At 44.1% G+C, this 27,536-nt stretch overlaps 1 protein-coding gene across 1 annotated transcript; it reads right to left on the reverse strand.

Annotated features, from left to right (window-relative positions):
* Positions 1-26,712, reverse strand: LOC119383264 (adenosine deaminase). The gene is made up of 9 exons (XM_037651328.2): positions 26,572-26,712; positions 9,717-9,866; positions 9,432-9,493; positions 8,404-8,526; positions 6,624-6,883; positions 4,937-5,082; positions 2,538-2,779; positions 1,788-1,914; positions 1-272 (listed from the first exon to the last, which is right to left on the reverse strand). Exons 2-9 carry the CDS (start codon positions 9,735-9,737, stop codon positions 81-83), a joined length of 1,173 nt encoding a protein of 390 aa, XP_037507256.1. The 5' UTR covers positions 9,738-9,866; positions 26,572-26,712; the 3' UTR covers positions 1-80.
* Between the last annotated feature and the right edge of the window lie 824 nt (positions 26,713-27,536).

Consider the following 27,536-nt stretch of genomic DNA (forward strand, 5'->3'; position numbering starts at 1 on the left):
GACGTTTCAGTTATTTATTGATTCATTTCTCCGTAGGAGACAGGGTGTTGAGGGAGGTGCTCCGTTGTCTTCGATGTGTATTAATGGCTAAATACGACACTCTTTGGTCCTAACTGGTTCGGCGAAACGTCTCCGTTTTTTACACTCTTTCTCGGGCTGGAATCGTAGAAACAGCAACTCGAGCTCGAAGAGGCATTGAGTCTCTCGAACTTGTTCCGCAGCTCCCTCTTCTCCTCCGGCGACAAGAAAGATGCCTCGATGGCGGCGCGGTTCTTTAAAAAAAAAAAGAAGGAAAGAAAGAAGAAAAGATCGACGAATGAGGGAAAGTGTATACAACATATTACATTATCTTGGCGAAAACAATGATGGACGCGGTGAGGTGAAACAATGATGAGGTGAAAACTATTTACCGACGTTTCGGGAAGGCGTCGGCAAATGCTTTTCACTTTGGTCAGCGTCCATCAGTGTTTTCACCGATGTTTCATACCGACCAGACGAGATTTCGTCAGACCCTCGACTTCTTTATCTTATCTCGAGCTACCTGGGCCCGTATTGACAAAAACATGTTACCCAAGAATTCTTCGTAATAGAAAACCTTATCTAATCGATATCCTATAAACATACCATTAGCGAATAGGTAACCGGACAATGACAAAAAAAAACACTTAGGGGTGAAGATATTCGCAAGTTGCAGTCGTGAAACCACGCTGATAAAAGGAAAAAGCAGCTTTTACGCTAGCAGTGTTCGTGAGGAAACATTTTGAGCCAATCCTGGATCCGGACGTAGCAAATAGACAGAGAAGGAGATAAAGGTTTTATAGAAGCCTGAAAAAGTTTGCGTATTCCGTCTCACAATAACCGCGCCGTGATAGCCATGCCAAGCTGGATGATGCGGGTTTGATTGCCGGCCACGGTGGCTGCATTTCGATGGGGGCAAAATAAAAAAACAAAAAACAACACATGTGTACTTAGGTATACGTGCACGTTAGACAGTCTCAGGAGATCAACACTAATCAGCTGTCCCTATACAATACTGCTCAACAATAGCAAGCGCAAAAGCTTTCAGACATGAAGTTGTTTGACTTATTGAAGAGACAATAACAAACACGGAAGAGCACCAAGAGAAGATGTTATCTAATCACTGTCCTAGACATACCATTTGCGAAGCTAACTGGACAGGTTTGTTGATGACTCTTGCGTGGAAATTTTTGAGCTTAGAATTGTTCAGTATAGAGTACCAACTAGCTCGAACCCTCAGGTTGTTAACCTGCTACGGCGCGACTCGTGACCATGGCGTGGTTTTGGCATGTAAAGGCACAGAGTTTAAGAGCTTAGTGCGTTTCAGAATGACGTGGAGCATTACTGAATCAAACCTTGGGGTGCTCTAAGGGCTTTGTTTTGTGAGCATTATTTTCGTTCGATCATATTCGTTTCCAATACCTTGCCAAAAAGCGCGGTCGATCCCGGTGTTGAAATAAGCGCGGCTTCGTGCCACTCCATTAGTGATCACAGAAAACAAAAAAGGGAAACAACAGCAGATCCACCGGACATGTCTGAACCTACGATAATTCATCGAAACGTTGGAAATAAATCCTGGGCGAAGTGACATACGATGTTTTTGTTTTTGTTTTTGTTTTTGTTTTTCAAAATTCAACTACGAGCAAGGGACTATTCGAGTTATTCTTATAACGTAATATGGTTGTGCCGTTTGACTAATGCTCTTTTTTTCGGAACAGGACCCAGTCTGGCATTTATAAAAAAAGAAGGAGAGAGCGGGAAGCCCTCACCGACTCCAGGATGTCATCGGGCCGGAATCCCAGCTTCAGGGCGAGCTGGTACTCGTCCGAGATTCTCGTGTGCGTGATCGTCGGGTCATCCGTGTTCAGAGAGTAGCTGGCGCAGTGGTCCCGTAGACTGCACAGAATTGACGACACAGGCGAATGTTGTTGGTGACAAGGCCTGATGTACAGAGATGGGTCCAGTACAGGGATTCCTTTGTCAATGATTTTATTTGTTTCCTATCATTCACTGCACATGACCTGCTGATCCAAGTAATAATGTCGCAGAGCGTCGTGCGGAATATACCGGGAACAGGGCTTAACATGCGATGCGTTTGGCGCGCAATAGTGTAACGATATCATCCGTTTAATTTTATTTCTCATAATAAGCCACAATAAGCCTACGTGGAGTGCTGCTGGGACAATTCGCTAAGTGCGAAAAGAAGGATATTTGCAATAGAATCATTACATTAAGTGGGCCATGGTCTCTTCTTTACTAAAGGCGTTGAAATGGTACACTAATGCCATGTTACTCATTAGACCAAGGGATGTTAATTGGACTTGGTTGCGTTCGTTCTTTTCTTCAAGCCCCCGATAAATTATAAGGACGTTAAGGTAACACGTAACACCGTAGTCGCCGCGGCATATGCCAAATGAAAAGGAAAACAAAAACGTCGTCACAAGGAGTTCTAGTTCCGCCTCACTAGGTACACGTGTGCTGAGTCATACTAGACTTCGAGAACTCGGCCGCGCACTGACCACAGCATGGGATGCCTCTCTCCAGGGCTAACGGCTCCAGTAAGGTAGCTGCTGTTGGGGCACACTTCGAAGTGGATGCCCCTGTCGAGTGCCAGCTGCAAGGGGGCGCCGCCTTCGCGCATGGCGGCGTAGCCGTGCCCTATCCGCTCCGTACGCAGTTCTTCGATGGCCCTGGAAACATTGCTGGCCGGGCCCGCCTCGCCCGCGTGCGCCGTACGATGCACGCCCAGGGTGGCTGCTCTCTGGACAATGAGAGAGAGAAGGCGCCTTAATAAAAGTTAGACAATCATGCCAGGTTATATGTAGGAGCCTACATTCTACTCTTCATTGAGAAGGAGATAGAGGCGAAAGAAAGAGAAATTATGAAGTAACGAAAAGGATATCGGAAAAAAAAATAATAACGGCAAGAAAGTATGTGATCATGGTATGTACAGGTGCGACAGAAGAGTTAATGAATGAAAACAACTTTTATTGACAGAAGAGTTAACGCTAATTTAGATACACTAAAGCTTGTGAACTAGGCTCAAACAATATTTATTACATCTATGCACCTTTGCCCAAATTAAGCATTTATCTGCTCTTAACTCACCCTCACGCGATGTTCTGCAAGCCGTAAGGTATTACATCTACTTACGCAAACGAAAGTAACAATAACATTGAGAGCAGCAAGTTCAAAACTTGATGGTTGCTTTGGAAAAGAAGGCTTACGTCACATTTACGGCACATTTTATGTAAACAATATGTTCATCCGTTTCTGCGGACAAAATATTCAAACAATTTATGTTCTAAATAACTAAATAATGTTGCTTCTAATATCTGCATTCTTGTCTGGCAGCCCCGTTTGTCTTCACGTTCTATCTGTCCCTTTTGTTTCTCCTTCAACGTAATAGCGCATAACCAAACAACCAGACTGATAGGAGAAGAAACGACACACACAACCTATCGGTCTGATTGTTTTGTTGTGCTCTGTTACACTGAAGTACGAACCGATACCAACTCGCCCAAATTGCCGTCTTACTACAGTTTCGTTCCTCAATTCCTTATGTTTTACCGCTATATCTGTTACATTACGTAACGATCAGTTCTGCCTCCCTATTCAAAGTTAATGCAAAGGTTTATATTTCACAACAGTACACGAAAGTGCAGTCGTCAGAATTAGATACAAAAAGCTCAAAATACGCTCGACGGAGTGTGTGTCCCTAAAAAATAAAAATCACATTTGAAACATGACGACTCACCAGACGGAAACAAAAAAAAACTATGAGGAAAATTCTAGAATACATTATCGTATTTACTCGATTGTAACGCGACCACGATTGAAACGCGAGGGTCGACTTTCAGTTGCAAAATCTGGAAAAAAGCTCTCGTTACATTCGAGTAAATACGGTAGTTTTCGACTGATGGCATGAGGGTCTCTTAACCACTTTTTGTTGTTATATGATACGAAAGATACAAACGACCGACAATATGCTGCTGAGTTGGACATAGATTGGCACACCTATAATAAGTAGCCCTGCGCACATCTATGGTATTCTACACGATTCTAAGCGGCTTACGTGCAAACAAACTCGTCGCATGCAGCGCAAGCACGTTTATAAGGTGCGCGCTGCTTTAGTGTAGCTGCGGTATAATCGTTATTGCCTTGTGACACCATGTCTCCTTCCCAACGTGCAGCCGTACATTGGGGTGGCTAACTTTTTTTTTCTTCGTGTCCAGAAGTCTGGCGCTGCAATGTACTGATTGTGCTGTGATGCGATTGATATCCCAACGTTATGACGTTTCACAGCGGAATACAAGGTTAATAGCGTCGAAGCTTTGGGCTGAGGATGTCGACCGGTGCAGTGATGTTTTGAATTATATGCACTCGTCCATCTCTCTCTCTCTCTCTCTCTCTCTCTCTCTCTCTCTCTCTCTCTCTCTCTCTCTCTCTCTCTCTCTCTCTCTCTCCCATTTCATTCTCGTCCTCTTTTCATCTCAGCACACCCTCCCGCCTTGTAACGTAGCTAACCGAAACTATACCGCTGGTAAACTTCTCTCTCTTAACTACGGCGCTCGTAACAACCGAATGTGCAGTTTCGGTACGTTAAACAGCACAATAAAAAAATGGGTCATTAAGGAAGGTCATTGTTAATCATTTGTGGATATAGTTTTAACACGCGCCACACATCGTCTAACTCGTTCTCTTGCTCACATACTCCCCCCAAACAGTAGCAGTTAAGCAGGGATATCTGATAAGTCGTATTAATATGCCAGAACTCCATCGAAAGACGGCTCCCGTCCTTCGCAGTATCCTAGTATGCTCTTTCGAAAGAGCTTTAAGTGGGACCGCTCGTTACATCGGAAGAGAGTTTACACCACACGTGACGTGAATGTCAGTTCATGCAAGCAAATCCTCGCACCTGGAATGCCTTGATGACGTCAGGGTGCAGGATCTCCTCTCCCTCGGTCTCTGTCCTCTTGGGGGCAAACACTCCGCACACGTCCATTCCGACGACACCTTTGTCCCGGTACTCGTGGCACAGGCTAACCACTTCCTCCGCCCACTCTGCAGGACAAAGGAAAGTTTTGAGATTGGTCCAGTCTCGCGCTGTTGCAGTGCAAGTTGACTCCGGAGATTCCTTCAGACATTCAACGTACTCGTTTGCACTGTGGCTGGTGGTCGCAATCTAAACCACTTCGATGCCTTCCCTTATTCCCTAAAGAATTTGTTTCTTTTTTTTTAACCTTAGTTTTACCTAACAGTATTATAGTTGCATTAAGAGCCATGAAACCTAAATAACATGTGGTGTTGTCGCGATACGTCGGTCTGTTGGTGGCGTAAGACAATTGCAACGCATGTTAACACATTCATTTATAACCAAGAATCAACAGCGTAGTCCTTTTTTAACCAATTAATTACATGAATTTGCCAGTCACCGCGCTCGACGCCGCATTTTTGTTTAGTTTCTAAAAATTCTAATCAGCAAGCTTTTCTTTATTATTATTAAGTGCTCTTAGGGGGCACCTATATATAGATGTCAAAAATAGGAAAACATTATTCATCAGTCACCTTATCATCTGTTTAGGATTAATATATGGATACCCCTAAGTTTGTAAGAGGAAATAGGAGAGATAATGTGTAGAGGGAATCGTAGGAATAGAGCACAATTATAAAGGTGTTACGGACAATATTGGAAAAATAGAGCGTTTCGAAGCGCTATCTTTAGTCATGCAAACTCAGTACGTCGCTGGGCACTATGCAAAGCCCTACAGGTACCCAGCTTATGCATATGTATGTTTTTGTTGTTGTCGTTGTTGTTGTCGTCGTCGTCGTCGTCGTCGTCGTCGTCGTTGTTGTTGTTGTTGTTGTTGTTGTTGTTGTTGTTGTTGTTGTTGTTGTTGTTGTTGTTGCTGTTGTCTTTTGTTACATGGATGGAGGTCTTGTAGCATTTTTTTAACCTGCCGAGAATTTTTTAAACTGAATGTAGTCCACAATAATGTTTAAACACCTTCCCTGATCATCAAGCTTCTCGTGTTGTAGATCTCATCAAAGCCTAGATAGGGAGAGTATTCGAAAGCGGCTTACAGCTTGGCCGGTATTCGTGTCGTTTATGAACTTCCTATCGACGAGAACGTTATTTTTCGATCTCTCGTTACGGCCTCAATAATCTTTCTGGCTGGCCAGCAGAAGATAGAAATTATGAATAAAAAGCTTTCTTAATTAGACCCCTAATGCCCGCTGTTCTTTTATGACTGCCCAGTTTCCCAGCATGGCAGACAGACTGCCCTGAGATATATTGCCTCGGTGCCTGCCTACGCACAGTCTGAATCACACTTGTCTGGAGTGACCAGTCGGCCGCTTCATGCTGCCGTTTCTTGCAAAAGTATGCAGAGACCGACACTGTAATGATACCAAGCATAGTCATATCGCATGCTAGGTCATGTGCTATAATTCATGCATGAACGCAAGCTTGTAGCTAACGCGAGGTAGCAGCTGCGGACGGTGCTGGCGTCCACAGCCACGCGCTCGACCGCTCTACCGATAAGTCCGATTCAGACCGTACTGTAGTTGCGCGAATGTGTCCGCGCGTGCATCTGTGTGCGTACCCGGCTTGTCCCTGAAGCAGGCCAGTACCAGCCTGAGCATGATGCCGTGCTCTCTTTCGGCTCGCCGGAAACCCTCGAGCACCGCGTCGATTGCGTCGGCGGCCGTGCGGACTGAATGGGGTCCCTCGCTCAGCTTCAGCAGCGTGTGCTGGCTGGCCATGAGGTGGGGGAAGAGCCGCATCTCGCTGTACAGCACGCCCTGGTTCGCCTGGTCTTCGCCAACCTCGAAGGCGACCCGCTCCAGCGCGGCGCGGTCGCCCCTGCACGTGTGGCCATCCCGGAACGTGGCGTTGCGGTGTCAGTGACACACCAATCACCGTTTCCAGAAAACATTTCCTCTCAACGTTTTTTTTTTTTTTTACGAGGGGCAGCTTAGGTAGTAACCTGGGAGGTTGAAAGAGAAAAGTAAAACTTGAAAGGAACAGAAATCTTCGTTACCGCGTTCATACCGCTGGGGAACATCGGCTATCTATCTATCTATCTATCTATCTATCTATCTATCTATCTATCTATCTATCTATCTATCTATCTATCTATCTATCTGTCTGTCTTGCAGGCACAAGTAAACATTTAAAAAACCGGGCACCGCGATATCTCCTGTTTCTATCGTGACTCAGGCCAGAATAAAAATCTAGGCTCGAAGAGCGGCAGCGAAGCAAACCCACCTTTCCTATTGCACGTAATATAGGCACACGTTTCTATTTACATAGAACCGGAATGTCTTGCTTCATGCCACTATGCACGTCGGTGCTGCTTCTCGCGCAACCTCCTGCATACTGCAGTAATTTCTTTCTTTCGGCTCGCAGATGACGCACGATTGCTGTTGCTGTTTACGTGCGTGCTTGGGACCCAACGCAGGATGAGGAGAACGAATACGTGATTTTTATTCTAAGCAGTGCCTGTAAGCAGCGACTCTTTCTATTACCACGTTTGTGGCATGCCCGTATTCCGCGCTAGTTCTCAGTTCTACTCCACAGTTCTCCTCCGCAGTTCTACTCCGCTGGTTTTTTTATAAGCTTGGGATAAAAAAAAAAATGTGAGAGTAAGACCATACCATCGATGATAATTATGCCAATTAGAATGAACAGGGGCATCGCATATGAACAGTAAAAAAAAAAAACAAGAACCAAATTTACAAATATTTTCAATCGTATGTATCCTAGGTGTTTTTTGCCAGAGACGGACCGTCATTGATAATGATATGGGCAGCTTCAGGATTGGTTGGAAGTTTCTACTGCGAAGAATTGTTGCACAAGAATTTTTTAACACGGACTCTGTTCTTTCATGCCGGCGCTTTAATAACAATGTCATATCAGGTACAGCATTCACAAAAGCTCTCATTTGTAAAAGGTTTGCCACTGACCGGCTCCTGCACGAATATTACGTCCGACAATCTCAATGTTGGTGATCGTTTGGCGTGAGGCTTCGCGCGCAACTTTTTTTCTTTTTTTTTCCAAATGTGGAGTGGGCCCAAGGCCTAAATTTAAATAAATGGTCCGCGTGCATGCGTAGGCGGCTGGCAAAATGGCAAACACTTTTGAACGACAGCTTCGTGAATTCGGGTCCAGCTAACAGCCAGTCGTAACGTTTTGCGGTTCAAAAGATTGACTATATGGGCCAGAGAAACTTCAGTTTCCTTTATAATTTCTATAACTACGTGCCTGCGCCGTGCCATAAGCTCTGTGCGCTCATGCGACATATCTCCTGTTTCCGGCAAGTGAACATTTCTGGTCCATACATTCATTCGCATTGATCAATGCATGTGCACAAGCGTACTTACGCCACAACCCTGAGAAATTTCGGCATCTCCTTGAGGTAGTTTTGGAGGGTGCTTCCTCGCTCCGGCTGGGTTTTCATAATGATGTCTTGGAGGCTGCTGTAACCTAGGTCGATATTCTTTGCCCTACAAACAGAAGCGTTCAACCACGCACTTCAAATGTGTGCCCTGCACGACGATCAGCGAATTCATTTCGTTTTAGGTTAAAAAAGGGTTCTCGTATTAAGTAAATATGCACTTAGACCCATTTTTTTGCTTTGTGCAGATCGCTGTGCATACGTAATGCCAATTAGTGTGAGCTCCACACGAGAAAGTTTAAAGGTTCGTCATGCCACGTTACTATGTTTATGAGATGAAAAATCTTTGGAACGCGGGGTGTGTGCCAGAGCCGATGTTTCGACAAGCGGAACTTGTCTTCTTCGAAGAACCAATTGTTGCCTTGAATAAGACAAGTCTGCTTCTTGAAACAGCGGCTCCAGCACACACCACGCGTTTCAAGGATTTTCCATCTCATCAAGGTTCCACCTTCCCCTGAACTATTGCTATGTTTCTGAAGCACAACGCGTTCGTGTGTACACCATCATAAACACCGCCAAAGAAACATACATTAGTAGTAGCTAGGATAACTTAGTTTTGTAATTGTTCGTGTTTTCTGTTTACAGACGAGCATCATCTTGTGTGTCATCATCTTACTCCACGATAGTGTGACGAGCACATGGCGAGGCAAACATCTCCATATTGTGCTCACAAACGCAACATCGTCAATCCCGTTGGGATTTGCCGTGTGTAACAATGCGATCGACACATTGTGATTACGCATTCAATTCAATTCAATTTAACATCTGTCACAAGTTTGCTTCATGTTGCTGCGTGCGCATGATTGCATACAATTAGCGTTGACTATGACACGACCTATGTGAAAGAAAACTCCAACAACAAAAGAAAGCGACGATGATGTTCACCATTGGGAAGGGGAGGACAGGCATTTATTGCAAGAGCCTTTATTTACTAAAAAGCGAAAGGTACTCAACTGAGCCAGCTCCCAAATGGTGGTGTGCCGCAGATGACCCTCGATGTGGCTGTGGAGCATGATCTGGAAAGGGTAGAGATCGACAGGCCGTTCCACAAGATTCAGTGCACGTTTAGATTATTATATTATGAGATATCAATTACACTATAAGGGTTAGCCGGTCACGTAACTAAATATAGCAGTGACAAAATGGGTGATAACATATGTGACGTAATGCTCCCGCTCCTCGCTCGCTCGAATGTATCGAAAGACACACACACTGAAAAAGAAACATGGCAGACCGTACCTTGAACTTAGGCAGTCCCATGATTCTTTTTTGTACTAAAGTAATAAGTCCGCAGGAACTTCAGGAACCGTAGTTGTCCGATGCTCGTCTGTATAAATATTAAATGTCAAATTTTCCCTGTTGTCGTCGACAATCAAGCTTGGTTCAGATCTAGAAGAGAAAAAAAAATACTGTGGAATTACCTTGTTTACTTATTTTTTCTAAATCGCTCAAACATTCTGGCAGTGTCAGATCAATTCGTTCATTCATGTGTAAATAGCGCTTTACAAGAAACGATGAAGCTGAGGAGGAGGAATAAACTTTATTATGAACCAGCAATTTAGGTTCGTTGGCCTAGGCCTCCCACGTGGGGACGTCGAGGTCTTGCCTCTTCGCCGCCTCGCGGGCTTGCTGGATGGCCCATAGCTGATCGTCGAGTGGGAGAAAAAAAATATTTATAAATGTTATCGGTTAGGACATCTGTTTAGTCAGAAAGAGATTTACAGAGACAAATTTAGACAGAAACAAGAACACTCTCACTGAACATTGAAAAAAGCGTCATTATTTTGCTAAAGACATCTGAAAACGTTCGAGATAATTATAATTTGCAAAAAAAGTTTACCTATAGCCCGCTAGTTTTCAGTTTTTGTCAGAAGAAAAAGCAGCTTCTAAAGGGCAAACTTCGATTTTTTTTCCGTTTCACTACTACGCTAAATGAAAAAAAAAAAATTTGGGAGACCTTCCCCATCGGGAAAGCGGGGGGCAAGCGAAGCTTCAAAATCGATTGGCTTGCAAAATCATTCAAAGTTCCCGTAAATTTATTTATTTTTTCTATAGAAACTCGGTTGCTAAGTATTCGTACCCTTACCTTCGCTTTATACTTTCCATGTTCATTTACAGTTTGATTTATTAGTATCTTATCAAAATATTTCTTTATCTTTTGCATCGCCTTCTTTTCCATCGTAGCGCATTAGTCTTGGCCGACGCCTAGTAACATATAATAGTCACTGATCGTGAACATATAAACAAGGGCGTGCTGCTAGTTTTAACTTTGTAAATAGCTCGCAAAAACAACCTATCATCCATCTAATGCCAACAACTTCATCGGAACGCGCATCAGACAATGACATTGTCTGTGGAAAACAGCCAGGGGTGACTCAGATTCCTGGGCGTGTACGTGTAAAAACGCTCACACGACGTGCACTACATGCTGTTTCAATATCTAAGAGCTGTGCGCCGATAGATACCGTGGCGCAGTTTGTATTTCTTTAATGCATGCAGCAATCTGCAATGCCGTTCCGGTCGTATACTTCCCACACGCAAAAGCAATGTATACCATTCACTCATTTCTGTCTACTGCCTGCTCACATTCACAGCTCGAACAAGGTATACACCTGGCTTCCCGAATGCTCTTGGAGTGTCGTGCACGATCTTATTAGGTGTTTGCCGCCACTGTGATCCTTCTTCATTTTTAGTGGACCACGGTAGCGGGGTTTGCCCAGTTCCTGTGGCACATACCTGCACTAGGAGTTCTTGCACACAAACAAACGGACAAATTTCCTAGCCGTGTACGGAATCGCTGTATAAGGCAGCCGCAAGCAAATGAGTGGGTTGATTGGTTTAAACGGTTGTGGGAGAAGTTAATGTCTCCAGATTACGGTTTTATTACTCGGGGATTTCTAACGTGCAGTATTTCAACAGCATATAAGAACGCGGAAATCGAGGATTCCACTTCGTACTCGCCGCTACAATACGTCACAGCCACCGAGCCACCAAAGTGCATGCCTGCTCCACAGGAATGCGAGGTAAACTGACGAGAAGTATAACACTGATTACATAATTATCGTAGCTGCATTCTTCAACTTGTCTTATTTTTGGCATCATTTTAAAGCCAGTCTGCTATAGCATTAACAACGTCGACTTAACGTCACTCCTTTCAAACCGATTTTTTTTTTTTCTTGGCCCTCAGCCAGTCGGCCTCATCTGCGAAGTAGTAGCGATTTAAAGCATCCATATTCATGAACAAAACCTCAGTACCAACAAAAAAAAGTAAAAAAAAATAAAAGTGCTCGCATAAACACACAGACCCGTTCTTGCCGAACGCAACACTCAGTGAATGCGCTAGCTTGTCTTCGCATGCGCGTAGCATGCGAGAAAAAATATATAAAAAAACTAAATCAAGCAAATGGACGCTACACGAAAGAGACTATAGGCAAAAACTCGTTTCGCTGGAGGACATGTCATCACCTACGCTGCCGCAAACATTGTGAAACGTGCCTCTTAGCCACTCGTGCCTTCCTCCCAGCTATGTCGGCAGTCAATGTCTTTATTTACTGCTGATTTGTTTCTTTTTATCTACGGCAACGAAAATGTATAATAAAACCGGTCTCTCTTCATTTGGTGTGGTCTTATAGCTGTGTATATTTCGCCATCGATCAATGAAAACGTGAGGGGTCAATTACAAAACAATAAACGTACAAGAGTCGAATCACTACGAGGAGAGCTTTAGGGGCCCAAACTCAAAAGACACTTAGAGAGCTTTGTCATTGGTCATTGGCTGCAAAACAAGCAGGCAATCACTACCACTCGCGCCCCGTGTTAGAGCTTCAACCCATTCATATTCCGACAATTAGCCTTGGCCAGTCGTAGCACAGTCTGTGATAGGCATCGCTTTCCGCTGCATGCGCTGGGTGCCTTTGAAGTGCGGAGCACTTTAGGGGCCCGGGCTGTCGTATGTTGACATATGTCATCTGCTGTCATCTCGTGTCGACGCTTAGCTTCACGCAGGTAAAACCATGTATAGCACATATTGCAAATCAGTTCTGCTGAAAGGTGTTGGTCCCGGGTTCAAACCCCGGACCAGGACGAACTTTTCGGCGACTAAGAGGCTTTATTTCTGAGAAATCCGTATGGATTTCCTCGTGGCTTCGTGCTACAAACTGATGGTTGTCAATTTTTCCTGTCTTCATGTATAGCACAGCCATGTATATCAAGACGTGTATAGTATAGTATAGTATAGTATAGTATAGTATAGTATAGTATAGTATAGTATAGTATAGTATAGTATAGTATAGTATAGTATAGTATAGTATAGTATAGTATACCAATGTGTGGGAACGGGAATTGAGGGTGAGGAGGAGGAGGCGGGTAATGCATAGCATAGCCGTGTACAATCGGCGTCAGATGAAACCCGAACAGTGGCAAGCATTCGTAGTGGTATACTGCGCGCCGTCCGGTTATCATTATGGACAGGCGCGCATCCGGTTAGGCAGCACTGCGCATATATGCGCCTGTCCGTGGTGATAACCAGTCGGCGCGCACTGTACCACTACGAATGCTTGCCACTGTTCGGGTTCCATTTGACGCCGACAGTATACTACAGTATAGTAAGGGGTGGGAAAGAGAAGTGAGCGTGTGGAGGAGTAATGTGAGGGTGAGAGGAGGGAGAGGGTAATGCATAGCACAGTCTGTACAGTACGGTATAGCAAGGGTATGGAAAAGGGAAGTGAGCGTGAGGAGGAGGAGGGGAGAGGGCTCCGCCGCATCACAAGTGAACGTTTCCTTTCCCGCCATGGGCGCCCAGCAGGCCGCACATTTGGAACGCCAGAGCGCGCTTGCCCATGAGCGCCAGCGTCGCCAAAGGGCAGGCGAATCACTTCTGCGCGCTTCCTACAGCTTTCACGTTGAGCGCAACTGCATACATTTCTATGTGTCTTTCTTTTTCATAATGTCTGACTTTTTGTCGCATATTCTAGTTCAGAAATTAGTACTAACACATGTGAGCCCTCCACTACGGCGTCCATCATAATGAGATCGTTTGGGACTTAAAACTTCAACAGTTATTATTATTATTATTATTATTATTATTATTATTATTATTATTATTATTATTATTATTATTATTATTATTATTATTACTACTACTACTACTACTACTACTACTACTACTACTACTACTACTACTACTACTACTACTTCACATAGTGGAATGGCTCGCACTTTTTATCGTGATGACGTCAGCGAAGCGGTTGATATATAAGAAGGGCCGTATGTACAGGCAGGAAGGGGAGCATTGCATTTCCGATTATGTGTGCTGACGTACGCCCTCCCCTTCCCCCCTTTGTGCCGGGATCTCTCATGTAGGCACTTCTCTGTGCTGCGGAGAAAGCCTTGCTCCCGCCCACCACTGTGCTGCCACTTAGTCACGCACATGCTTCCCATTTATCGCGCGCGTAGCCTGTGCGTCTTAAAAGGAAGCTCTTACATAACAGGACGTGAAGCAAGAGCTGCTCGGCAACCTTTCAGTGCGACGCGTTTCATACAGGAAATAAACCAGGGTTTCACAAGCGGTTTATCGGTCCATACCCGGGCCAACATTAGCAAAGAAACATTTCCGCGCTAGAACCTGGAGAAAAAAAATTTTAGTGACGTAAAATATGTGACGTTGTGCACTTATACCATGTCAGCAAGCGTATTACCGTTTTCGCAATACCGGATCACCCGAAATGCAGCAACAACGCTGGTAGCGATATTTTTTCGTGACGCATAGTTTACATTGAGGGCTTAAAACTGCAATGATTTTTATATTCTACTTATCTGCTGGCGTAACCGTAATCAGGGCGAATTATACATAAAAGAAGATTATTTATTTTGAAAAAGATTTTTATAATTTGTGTGAAGTGAACCATAATAACTCCTGTATTTCAAGCACTGGCTAACTGTTGGCTCGTTTAATGTTGCTTATCGGCTGTCAGAACAACGTAATCCAATAGCACGTGTGTAACCACTACGGAAGTCGTGACGTCGCTGAGAGTCGCCATCTCCCGGTTCCGTCATGTACGGAACCACAAACTTGATTGGGGAGCCTCTGGCTCACCTTAATCATTTTCCTCAGGACTTTTCAAATAAAAGTTCTTGTCACTTGTCACTTTCCTACTCCAGGAAGTGCGTAAAACCCTACGAGCTCCATTACGAACATTTTGCCTCCATTTTTTGTCCTTATTTTGCGTTATTTCATCAACTAAAGAGTCGTGTATGCAAAGGAAATATGTCCGAGCGTCTTTTCTTGATATGCTGCATCATCAAGTGAAACGCATGTGCGGCTGGTTTATTGTACTTCCATATGTGCCATGCACCTATAACGATCGTATTAAGGTAATCTTAATACGATCGTATCAGGTGCATGGCACACCCCCCGAAAAAAAAATTGGCCGCGTATCTGCGTGCTTCGCTGCAAATGTCGTGTAAAGACGATAGAAGAGGCGCTGTGTGAGATATGGACGCCATCTGGCAATACGTCGGGAAACATGAGTGCTGTGTTGCGTGCTGGTAGTCCCGGAGCAGCAGCAGGCGAAGACCGGCGGTGACCAACGCGACCGGCGGGGACGCCAGCCAGCCCGAAAACACGGTTTGACGCGAAGCGCTGAAGCAGAGAAACGTCCGCACTCAACGAGTACTCTCCACACACTCTTTTATTTACACGTCGCCTGGGTAAAACAGGAACGCCAGAGCGGCGCCCACAACCGGCAGCCTGAAGGCCGCCCACAACGCTGCTTTTTCATTTTTTAAATATTTTTTTTTCACCTTCTTGGCCTTCTCAAAACTAAAGTTTTTCAACACCAACCCATGGCATTCGTACAGTGCAATACAGAACCGAAACCGAAACACAACAATGAGCTCGTGCGAAGGGCACGGAGGAAGGCAAATTTCAGCGCAGTCGCATTTTCAGCTTTGTTGAAACAGCGCTCACTAGACGACGACGAAGTAAAAGAAGGCACAGGACAGGCAGCGCCTGTCCTGTGCCTTCTTTTACTTCGTCGTCGTCTAGTGAGCGCTGTTTCAACAAAGATGAACGCATACCAACTCGCTCAAGCTTCCGTTCTTATGCATTTTCAGCGCAGCTTAAGAAACTAGGGTCCTTAAAATTACGTACGTATGCATTTTCTATTAAAGGAACACGCCATCTAATACTTACCTAGTGATGTTGCACCTCAGATAGGCATGATATTTACTTTTTGATCGACAACGTTCACAAGTATGAACAGCCATACCAGTTCAAGACGGCTGGCCCTTGGGCAAGTGGTTCAACTTTGGCCGAGTGGCTGAATCGAGGGACGTGCCGACAAACAGAAAGACAGAAAGACAGACCAAAATTTCTGCGTTTAAGTTCCCCAAGAAAGACTATCGTCTTTAAAATTTCTGGCTACGCCCCTGGTATTGCTACACGCGCTTCATTCTGTACCTTTCATGCGACCACCGCTCGACGCAGGCCGCGCCGGAATGTCTGGGAACCTTCCCGATAGTTTTAGACTTTTCCGATAAGGTATGAGACGCGAGTCGTCAAGTTCATTCTGGGGCTAACGATTGTGCCAACGATAACGCTGGAATCTTCGACCCGACGAGTTTCATCAGCGATTAAATTACCGCCGACAGACGATTGTGCTCGCTGCTATCATTGTTCTGCTAGCGTTGCTTGCTTGTGCTTTGAGCATTCCTTTTTTCCGGGCACAAATTCACCCAATAAATAATACCCTCTTTACCGATTCGACTGCTGCTGGTCTTTGACGTCACAACCCCGTGACCACACGGCTACGTATGACAAAGACAAGTGAACAAAGTTTATCGAAGTTCGTAAAGGAAATGTTTGAATCAAATAATATCTCTAAGCAGTGGCCAAATTCACAAGGCTTTTCATTCGTAAGTGGCATTTCCCATTTGCCAATAGTGTTCGCGTGCCGTCACGTCTGCCGGAACTGTACTCGCACGAGCATTTTTAGCGTAAGAGAGTGATCAACACTATATACAATATTTACATGCCCCCCCCCCCCCTAGTGTAAGAGTTTTTTTTTTTTTTTTTTAAATAAAGGCAGGGTTTCCAACTGAGACCGTAGTAAATTTTCTACGGTGGCTTCCAGAATATCCGTGAAGTTCCGAGACAACGACGCGCCCAGTTGAAAACTTGGTACTGCAAAGGACTATATATAGGGCCAATATTTACATAGAAATATTACGGTGAAATTTTTGCGTAAGAAAAAAATTCCAGCCAATACGGGAGAAGTACATTCTATTAGCGAAGACGTCTGGCCAACGGCGAAGACACCTTTGATAATGATGTGCCCGTTGTCATGAGTGGCTTAAATTTTTTGTCGCGCGAAAATTCACCCTGCAGGCGGTAGATGTTTTCACTTACGAACGAATCTCGTGCTGCAAGCGTGCACATATCATCCGGTTTCCGCAGATTTGAAGCAAGCCGCGAGCCACAGCGCAAGCCACAGAATGTGAAATGATCCCGGTAGAAATCGCAAGAAAAAAAAAACAAAAAAAACATCTTAACACTTAGCGGTTCAGCGAACGAAGGCCGCTTTTCCCCAAGTACCGTGGGCTTCTTGCGTTTGTTTACGTGGTTTTACGGTAAGATCGCTACCCCTAAGCGTGCAACGTGCCGCTTACGCAAGTATAAGCAAGGCGAGATCTTTAGCGCTACGAACACAGCCGTCTGCACTTCGCTCTCTTCGAGTAAACCATCTTCGTGAGTTCTGCGTATACGTCAGTATCCACATGCACAAGCAGCTGCTTCGGACGGTATAGCTGTCATGACGCAGCTGTGCCGAATCTTCACCGTTCAGCCGGACTGCTCGCTCGCGTGTCTTATACGCGTCCGTTTCTCGATGTATAAAGAAAGCTAAAGGCGGTTCTCCACGTTGAGGCCCATTGCTAAAACCCCCCATTGAGCTTACGTTTATATGTTAGCTCATATTTTGCTATATAAACTGGTTACCTCATAATGCCGTTTCTCGTTAAGCCGTATCGATATCATGGAAATCATTTTGTTCGCATGTGCTGATTGTCGTTGGCCAACCGCCTTCTCTACTGACAAATCTGACATGATCCCGATGCGTCAGTGGAGTATGTCATTACAGAATGCCCGTAATACGACGAAAACGCGCTCAACTGAGTGATCGGTTGAACAGCCGCGACAAACGACCACTTGCAATTAGCAAAGTGCTTGGACCGTGACCAGATCCTGATAATCAAAGACCCGCAGTGAGCGCTCTTTGTGATTTTTTAATGCATGCAAGTTTAATGAACTGTTCAGAGTTGTCATTATTGCTCCCTTTCATTGTGTTGAGTTATTAATGAACGTATATCACAGTCACGATATATGTAAGGGCATAGAAAAGTATATGTACGGACTATCCGCGGAGTGACCACACTATGTACTGGACTATGTCTTTATAGACTCTGGTCATTCTTTATATGCCACATATTGTATATGTACATAGTACTTCTGATTATTTTTCTTTTTTTTTTATTCCTTTATTCGTTTGTAGTTCTTTATATTTTGGTGTGTTTCTTCAATACTACTATCATGTTGGTGGGATAGACGGCTCTAACGTAGCCTACTTTCCCATGCTTTTTTTTTAATTTTTTCATATATAGATTTTAAAAAAATGTTGGCTGTCCGGCGCAGCTCCTCTTTTGACCAGTTCTAACGTTAAAGCATTATTTTACAAATACAGAGCCCTAACATAACTCAATCGCTAACTGCTGACACTGACAGAAAAAAACAAAGGAACTTTCTGTTAACTGAGGTAGTTGAACGTGTATCGAAACGGTTATGGTTTTGTTGTGTCTATGCAAACTAGCGGCAGGACGTGTCGTTAAGGTTCGCGTTAACCTCGTTCACGTTGCGTGTCATAGGTGACAAACACGTAGAGCGTTGCTGTCTCTTTCGACATTGCATAGTGTTAGCGTAATTACAGAGCTAATGAATCGCAAAGTCCTAACGCTGTGATATCATACTTCTCGGTTCACTCTGCTTTATGCCCCCACAAAGATGGCGTCGTCGCCGAGACTTGAGGCTTCGACGCCTGCGTATAAGACTCGCTGACGAACTTTAGCACAAGTCTATGGCACTCGGGGCTTCTCCGAAACGCGGGTAAAAACAGCACTTCGTCCTGTGCGCTCCTCTTGGGTCGTAGTTTTTTTAGCGATGTTTCCAGTTATAAGAACATGTGCTACCTGTTCCTTTCCTACCCATTCCCCTCTCATATAAGAATTCATTCATTCATTCATTCATTCATTCATTCATTCATTCATTCATTCATTCATTCATTCATTCATTCATTCATTCATTCATTCATTCATTAACTCGATGTATGGCGCATTTTACAAAATATTTCTTCCATATCTGCAACGAATGCGAAACACCACCGTCATTTCATACGTTCTTTCATTTTTTTTTATTGAAATAAAAAATAAATGAAGGCGTTGTTGTCACCATTGCTTGGTGGCGGCTACCCCTTTCGACATGTTCTTTCATTCATTCAGTCGGCCTTCGCTAATACATGCAGTGTCACGATTTGTTCGCATCGGCTCTCACTAACAGTGTTAGGGTAACATTTTTTTTTTTCGTGCGAATACGTGCCACTAAATGCGAATACGTCCAGGTTTCCGTATTCACTGGCTTGACGTTGCTTCGTACGATTGACGAATTCGAGGAGCAACAGCTGCCACCGGTCACGACCGTACGGCGTTCCCACCTAACGCACTGAATGCTTTCAACGGCCGTGCTATTTATACATGAGCGCAGGGCGGGGCACGGGTTCCATATAGCAAAACACCCCTGGCAACACAGCCGCGCAAAGGACTCGAACACACTGCAGATTTCGGCCCCGCTGACCCCTTTCGTTTGTTTAATCTATTTTACCATTCTCGCGTCCCTCAATCGATCTTCCTTCTTTACCTCGTATCAGATCATTATGCTCTAGTATAATTTCGTAGTTTCATTTTATTTGTGATCAGAGAAAGTATATTAAAATATTTATTGTTGACAGCACTGTCCGGCTGCAGTATCACGACTGACCCATGACGGGCAGGGGGCGGTACGAAAAAGATATATTAGGGCAGGGGATTAAGCAATATTTATTTATTTATTTATTTATTTATTTATTTATTTATTTATTTATTTATTTATTTATTTATTTATTTATTTATTTATGGCGGCCATGCCTATTTTGTAGCGCAGCCTCTCCACAAAGCATCACTGCTCGATAAATATATCTCCTTTTTGTATTTATTTTTGAAATAGTAAGGCAGGCGAGTCGACTTATTTTTGCGCCTCCGCACACTTTCGTTAGATTTGAAAGTTTCGCAATATGCGCCTGATATTCCTTAACAAATGGGAAAGTGGAGATAGCCGAAAGATTGTCTCTCGATATTGGCTGTTACCGCGGATGCGTACATTCTGATGCGACTCAAGGTAATAATTATATAAGTACATATACAAATTTGACTAGTTAAACTCTAAACAAAAAAAAAGACACTGCGTCTAGTTGCAATGGAGGACCTAAAACACCTTATTCGAGGAGAACACAACCATTTTCAGTAATCTAAAAAAAAAAAAAAGAAATATTGAGGCTGCTACATAATTGCTGTGTAGTGCAGTGAATTTCGACCAATTTCGCGCTGAAGAGCAAAACTGGGGCCGGCTTCGCGCAACTTTTGGTTCGTAAGAGCTTTATCGCTGTAGGCCAGGCGGATTCGCTAGTTATATGTGTAGCAACAGGATTTGTTAGGCAAAGCCAAGTGAATCAAACATACAATGGAGTTAATGAAAGCATAGGGTATATTAATTGTCGTTAAATGTAGCCAAGTAATTATGATTTAAACTGAATTTAATTGAAGTGTACAAAAATACACCCTTTCCATGGGTAGGATCCGAACCCACAACCTTCAAATTACGCGTCCAATGCTCTTCCACCAATGGAAAGGGTGTTTTTCGTCCACTTCAATCCATCTCAGTTTACATCATAATTAGTACACTACAGTTAAAGGCAACAATTATTGTCCCACGTTTTCCTTTACCGAATTGCCTGTTGCGTTCATTTGGTTGTATCTAACAGAGAAACTAGCCCCTCGAGAAAATTCGCCAGGATTTGTTAGGATTTTCCGTCGCGAAGAACCCCGACGAAGTTTGTCCTTTTCGTGAATGCGGGCCATGAACTGCCGGAGAGCGCACCTGTCGCGCTTTTAGTTGACACACATGCATGAGTGACGAGCCTGGTTGCACATCTCCATGGACGCAGCGCGAAGGACGTCACTCATAAGTGTCAGGGAGCTTCCTAGTCACCAACGATCTCGCTCTCTTCGTACTGTAACGACAGTGTCGCGTAAGCGTCACGTGCACTCGCGCATGTCACCCGAAAACACGACAGATGCTTTCTCCGGCAGTTCGGGACGTGTATTCAAGCGCGAAAAGAAAAAAAAAAAGAAACGGCCTTACACTGCAGAATTGATCATAAGAAAATAAAACTGAGAAGGGGCAAAGCATAGAGAAGGGTGTTTCAGCTCCACTAACGTGAAACCTGGCGAGGGGCGAAGCATATACAGTGTGCGCCGGTGTTTCTCACGGCAAAATCGCTGCTGATGGGCAATGAGAGACAGAAGAAAAAACGCCAGGCCTGCGCTGAAACCGCAGCACAGTCACAGCGAAAGCTGGAAGAGCGGCGTTTCTAGAGCCCGTTGTAAGCTCTCTTGGGGCTACAATACAAGTACACTAGAAAGGTACCCACTACGCCATAAATCACACTTTTTGTGAAGTTGGGAAGCACCTACTAAGCCATTATTCGTCATTCTGCGGAGAAGCGAGGCACCAGCTACACGTCTGTTAGGCATTATGTGCACTTTGTTGACGCGACGACTAATGACGATGAAGAATTATGGCTCAATCCTTTGTAATGGGTTGGAAGCTTCAAACGGCCCACCAGTTATGTAAATTGCATTGTGTGACGCCCGGTCGCCATTTCCGTCTCCCGTCATGCTGTATACCATACGTCGACGTGGGAGAGAGACGGGGGGGGGGGGGGGGGGCAAGAACTTTGCTGAGACCACGAGGAAATGGATCATGCGCTTGTGGGCTTCCTTGGCAACCAATACAAGTGCACTTGCGAGGAACCCACTACGCTATAAATCATTGTAATTTTACTGAGACCCCGAGGAAATGGATCATGCGCTTATGGGCTTCCTTGGCAACCAATACAAGTGCACTTGCGAGGAACCCACTACGCTCTAAATCATTGTAATTTTACTGAGATACCGAGGAAATGGATCATGCGCTTATGCGCTTCCTTGGCAACCAATACAAGTGCACTTGCGAGGAAATCACTACGCTATAAATCATTGTAATTTTTGAGAAGTAGGGCAGCAGGCACTGTGCCATTTTTCGTCATTCTACGGAGAGCCGTGGTACCTGCTAAACGCATGTACGGCATTATGCGCACTTTGTTAATGCTGTGACTGATGACGATGAAGAATTATGGCAGAGCCTTTTGTAATGGGTTGTAAGCATTCAACAACCTACTCGTTGCGCAATTCGCATTGTGTGACGCCTGGTTACAGAATTCGCGTTGTGCGACGCTTGGTGCTTATTTTACTCTTCTACGACGCTATATTGCATATGCTAATGTGGTTCCTTCCCGACATGAAGCCTGTATAGGACCTTTTTGCAAAGCAGTTTCAAGCACCGGTATGGCTCTGAGGAGAGAGTACATCCTGTCTACAATAAACTGAAGCCCTGCAATAAAGACAAAAAAAAAACCGGTATGGCTCTGAGGTTGAATACTGGGCTCCCGCGCAGAGGGCCCAGGTTCGAACCTCGTTCCATCCTGGAATTTTTTTCTTATTTCGTTTTTTTTTTCTTATTTCGAGCGATACTGGTTACGGACACCGGCGGCGGCGGCGGCGGCGGACAACTACGGCGCCAAAAACGGCCGGTGAAATGATCTCATAACAGCTTTCGCTGTAAAAGAAGGACCTGACCAAGGTAATTTGCCACATTGTTTTGAGAGAGCGTTCTTTGATGAGGCACTCGTGGTGCCAAGCCTGAAACCGGGCATGTAGGGAAGGGTGTTTCAGCTCCACTAACGTCATCGGAATCCAGCTTACCGTAAGGTGCTTCTTGTTTTTCCCTACATGCCCGGTTTCAGTTCCCTACGGCATGTAGGGAAAGGTGTTTCAGCTCCACTAACGTCATCGGCTATTTGTTGAACTAACCGTTGCCTTCTTCATTTTTAGTGGACCGGTGGCGAGTAAAGTACCATCACTTTGCAGATATGTTTAAAGAAGGGGTGTTTCAAATAGATGACTTCATCGTAGAGATCCACGTTTGTGTCTCTGGTTTTAGATAAGAAATTTGAGCGCCTTGGTAAATTTCGTCGTGGATTTTTATACCGCTGCTAAGCCAAATATAATGTTTTAGGCAGTAACGACGAGCCTTTAAATCATAATATGAATAGTATGGACCGGTGGCGAGTAGTGGGATTTGCCCAATTTTTGTGGCGCATACCCGTTTATGATGGAACGTGACGACGACATGAGACGCCGACAAGCCAAGACCCTAAGGTGCTTCGCCCCTAAAACTCTCATAATCCTGATGCTGGGCATATCATTAGCGAGCGGCCGACCAATGGCACCGAGTACTTGCGAAATAAAATATTTGTGAATTCGGCCCCAGTTTCTTGCTTTTCAGGGACTAATTTACCGTAATTCACAGCGTTGTAACAAACGTCAACATTTCTTTTTACTCATGCAAAAGGTCATCAGTTTCTCAAACGGGGAACTTGAAATATTCCACTGGCATCAAGCGCGTGTCTATTTCGGTTTAATATTTAGTTGGTCTAATTCGCATGATTACTTCGCTAATCCAAACCTTGATTCATGTTCAGATGTACGCCACGGTGATAAAAGCAATCCCGATGAAATCATTGAATTATCCCTTCCCATCTTCATTTTTTGAAGGGTTTTCAGCCGTGTTACGTAAAGCAGCCGGCATGCATACATATCTGTCTGCCCTCTCTTCCTCTCTTTCGGTTGCGACCCTCAGTGGTGGCTTAGTGGATATGGCGTGGCACTGCTAAGCACGGGGTTGCTGATTCGGTTCACGGCCACCGGCAGTAGATTTTAGGTGATTTTTTTTTAAAATATGGTGGTTTTACGTGCCAAAACCAGGATAGAGATGGTCCTCCTACCCCCAAACAAGTCATATCGTTGCTTCAGCGCGTAAAAATAAAAATTCAACTTATTTTGATTTGTTGTTGTTGTTGTTGTTGTTGTTGTTGTTCGCGCGCAAAACGCGAGCAGGCGAGATAGATATGGAGTCTAGAAGGGCAATGGCACCGACGCACTCTGGTCCGGTGGCAAGAAAAGATGGTAGGTTTTTTTTTATCTTTAAAACTTGAATGCAAGATCTCAGTTATTAAATACGAAATGTAATATATATATATATATATATATATATATATATATATATATATATATATATATATATATATATATATATATATATATATATACATACGTCGAACAAAGTTTGAAAGCAAGAAGATGAAATTAGGGAGGGTTTGCACGTAATTCATTTTACAAAAACGAAACAATGAGTGAAAAATTCCAATAAGAAGATAGAGAAACGTAAAAGCCTGGTGTTATAGTTCCAATCTCTTCGACGCTGTAAGAAAAACCTCTACGGCACTGCGTTCCTTCCAGTCGCTGTGCCTCATTGTCCTGATCCTCAAAGAGAGTAAATTTGAAACATTTAAATCTAATTTATATAGGCAGACCGTTGTTTCTAAAATCACGTTTCCGCAAACAGGAACATCTTTTCGAAGAACTGAGAAAACGTTCCATTGCCTCCTGGTCTCCACAAAAGGGGCAATTTGGTTATAATGCCAGACCGGCTATGTTTAAACAAAAATTTAAGTACGGAATTTGACAACATAGCCTAGTGTGTGCGACTTCGAGCTTTCGCGTTTGACATAATTTTGTAGTTCCGGTGATGTGACAAGTTTACAAGCGCTAAGGAGATCGAAACGGACTGGAAGAGGAGCTTAGGCGAGCTGGTGGTAATTCATCATAGACAAGCTACGGCGCTAATTAGACGCGGACAGAGGAAGGAAGACCCCAGAAAAAAAGAGAGCAAGAAAGAAGACAGTGCTAGTGTCGTGATCTTCTGTCCTAACAATTTTTTGTTTGTTTGCTTGTTTTAAAGTTTACGCAAGATGGTATACTTGGCAGTCTAAAATTGGGATTCATTAATAATAACTATTCTTTCTAAGTGACGCCGTAACCGCTAGCAGGATTTGAAAGAAACTCTGGACCACATGATCCGCCCGACTCTTGACCGATCCGTCCGCCTCGGTGGTACAGTGGTTACGGTGCTCGGCTGCTGACCCGATGGTCGCGGGATCGATCCCGGCCGCGGCGTTCGCATTTCGATGGAGGTGAAATGCTAGAGGCCCGTGTACTGTGCGGTGTCAGAGTACTTTAAAGAAACACCACATGGTCAAAATTTCAGAAGCTCTCCACTACGGCGTGCCTCATAATGATATTCTGGTTTTGGCACGTAAAACCCAGATATTGTTATTATTATTATTATTATCTTGGTCAATCTACTGGATGGGGTAGGTGCCAATCATCCCAGTAGCACAATCATCATCAACATCGTCTTCATCTTCTTTCATCTGTCCTCGTCTTTAATATGTTCCCGTCTAATTCCAAACTTCTACCTTCTAGATATTTAATAGGCTTATTAGAAGACCATTTACTTCTGTTGGGAATTGATAACGTTATTGCTACTGACGCACCCATGTGTGAAGAGAAAGCGGGAGTAGGCATTTATTCAGAGGCCTTATCTTGGTCATTCTCATTGCGTCTCCCGGACTATACTCTAATATTCGAAACTGGGCTCCAAGCAATTATTTTAGCCCTTCGAAAACTTTCAGTAAATGATTCGGCAGTTGTATTAATTACTGATTCGCTGTCCGTATGCAGATCTCTCACTTCAGCTTCTCCTTCTGCGTCTTCTATGCTGAATGCTTTCACTTCATTAATCACTAAAAACTTGTGTACAGTGCGATTGGTATGGGCACCAGGTCGTTGTGGCATAATTTTAAACGAGATAGCTGATGTTCTCGCGCGGTGGTCTCTACATGATTCTGTAATGATCATTGTGCCCGATGCAGCTTTTATTACTGAATCCAGATTTCGCAAATACTCCTTACTTCAATATTCTATGAAAACTAAATTACCACTTCAAGAGTATGGTCGTCGTTCTTTTGCTTGGGATAATAAACGATGTCCCACGCGCAAATTGAAAGTATCGCTTGCAAAATTTCGATGCCGTATACCTCCTGTTAATTTTTATTTATACAGGTCTGCTCTGGTGCCATCTACATGCTTTTACTGTCAAGAACCTGAAAACATCGATCACTTCTTGCTTACTTGCCGTCGTTTCACTAGCCTCACGAAAAAACATTTCGAAATGTTATTCATAAACTTAAGAATTACTCTCAACTGTGAAAATATTCTTTCCCTTGGGGCATCTTCGCTGGACCAAAGCAACAGGAACGTTTGCTTAGCCGTGTATGCGAATTTCTTAGGGACACAAGAAGAATTCCTCGTTAATTATTTCCAATCAAAATTTTGTACATCGGTCTTCCACGCACTAATTTATTTTATTTCATATGATTGGCCTATTCGTATTTTTATTGGTACATAAACTAATAATTCTTCAATTTTTCTATATACCCTAGACGGCCGATTAGTTCCTTTTCCTTCGTCTAAATTCTAAATTTTCCCACTTATATTAACCGCCGGTTTCATGGACAATCTCCCGTAGTGGGTAAGAGCCAAGAATTAAGGATCAAGCAAGCAAGCTTCTCAATTTCGGAAACGTAGAGCGATGAATGGAAGGTGTGCCGCGGCCGAAGAGCCGCGGCGCTGCAGTCGAGCGGTTGGCAACTGCGAGCGCGATGCAGATCAAGCAAGCAAGCCAGCCGTCGGCGGTATCGTCGGCTTGCCCGTCGAAGGAAGAAGCGCTTACCTGGCGATAGGGCGAGGCCTCGCAGCGTACGGGCCCGTCGTCGGCGCACTCCACTCGACACCGGCGAGCAGCTCTACGCGATGGTCGGACCGAGTGTCGCGCGGCGTCGGCACTGACGGCGGAGCTTGCACTGACGGCTTGCCCGCCCGTTGCCATGGTTTTGCTCTGCTTCGCGTGACGTCATGGGTCGCCAGACGCGCTTCGACCGCCGCTAGCTGCTGCGCCGGAGGAGGAAACCAAGTCAGCTGGAGGGCTTCCTCACAATACCCCAGCGCGGCACGTCTCAGTCGTATTTCCTTTTTTATTTCGATATGCTCACGCTTTCTTTTTTAGACTCTCTTCTTTCCACCGCCCTTTCCTTTTCTTTTTAATTTTTTTCCCTCGCGTACGTCTTCGTCTTGACTGCGTTTCCTTTTTCTCCGCAGTATTGCGTCTGATCGGACCAACATAACACGCCACATTCTCTTCTTTCTGAGTGTTTTTTTTTCAGCATCCTCTTAAACTCTTCTTTTTTTCTGATTTAATTTTTTCACAAGTGAACGCTTCTCTAAGATGTACCGCAAGTCATTGTGCTGTTCTTTGTTTATATATATGATGTTATAGGTACCTTATATATTTTTCTTTATTTATATACATGTATATATATATAAATATGGGAAGGTAGGCTACGTTAGAGCTGTTTATCCCATCATCATGGCAGTAGTATTGAAGAAATACACAAGCACAAGAAAACTAGGAAGAATACAAGAATAAGAAAATGAAAAATAATCAGAAGCCCTATGTACATATACAATATGTGGCGTATAAAGCACGAGCAGGTTATAAGGGCATACATAGTCCAGCACATATAGCGGATAGAGTCCATACATATTTTTTTTTTGTGCACTTACATGTATCATGACTATGATATATGTCAACAGTATTAAAGGGAGCAATAATAACGACTACAAACAGTTCATTAAACT

Source organism: Rhipicephalus sanguineus, chromosome 2, assembly GCF_013339695.2.
Source record: "Rhipicephalus sanguineus isolate Rsan-2018 chromosome 2, BIME_Rsan_1.4, whole genome shotgun sequence".
Taxonomy (NCBI): Eukaryota; Metazoa; Arthropoda; class Arachnida; order Ixodida; family Ixodidae; genus Rhipicephalus; species Rhipicephalus sanguineus.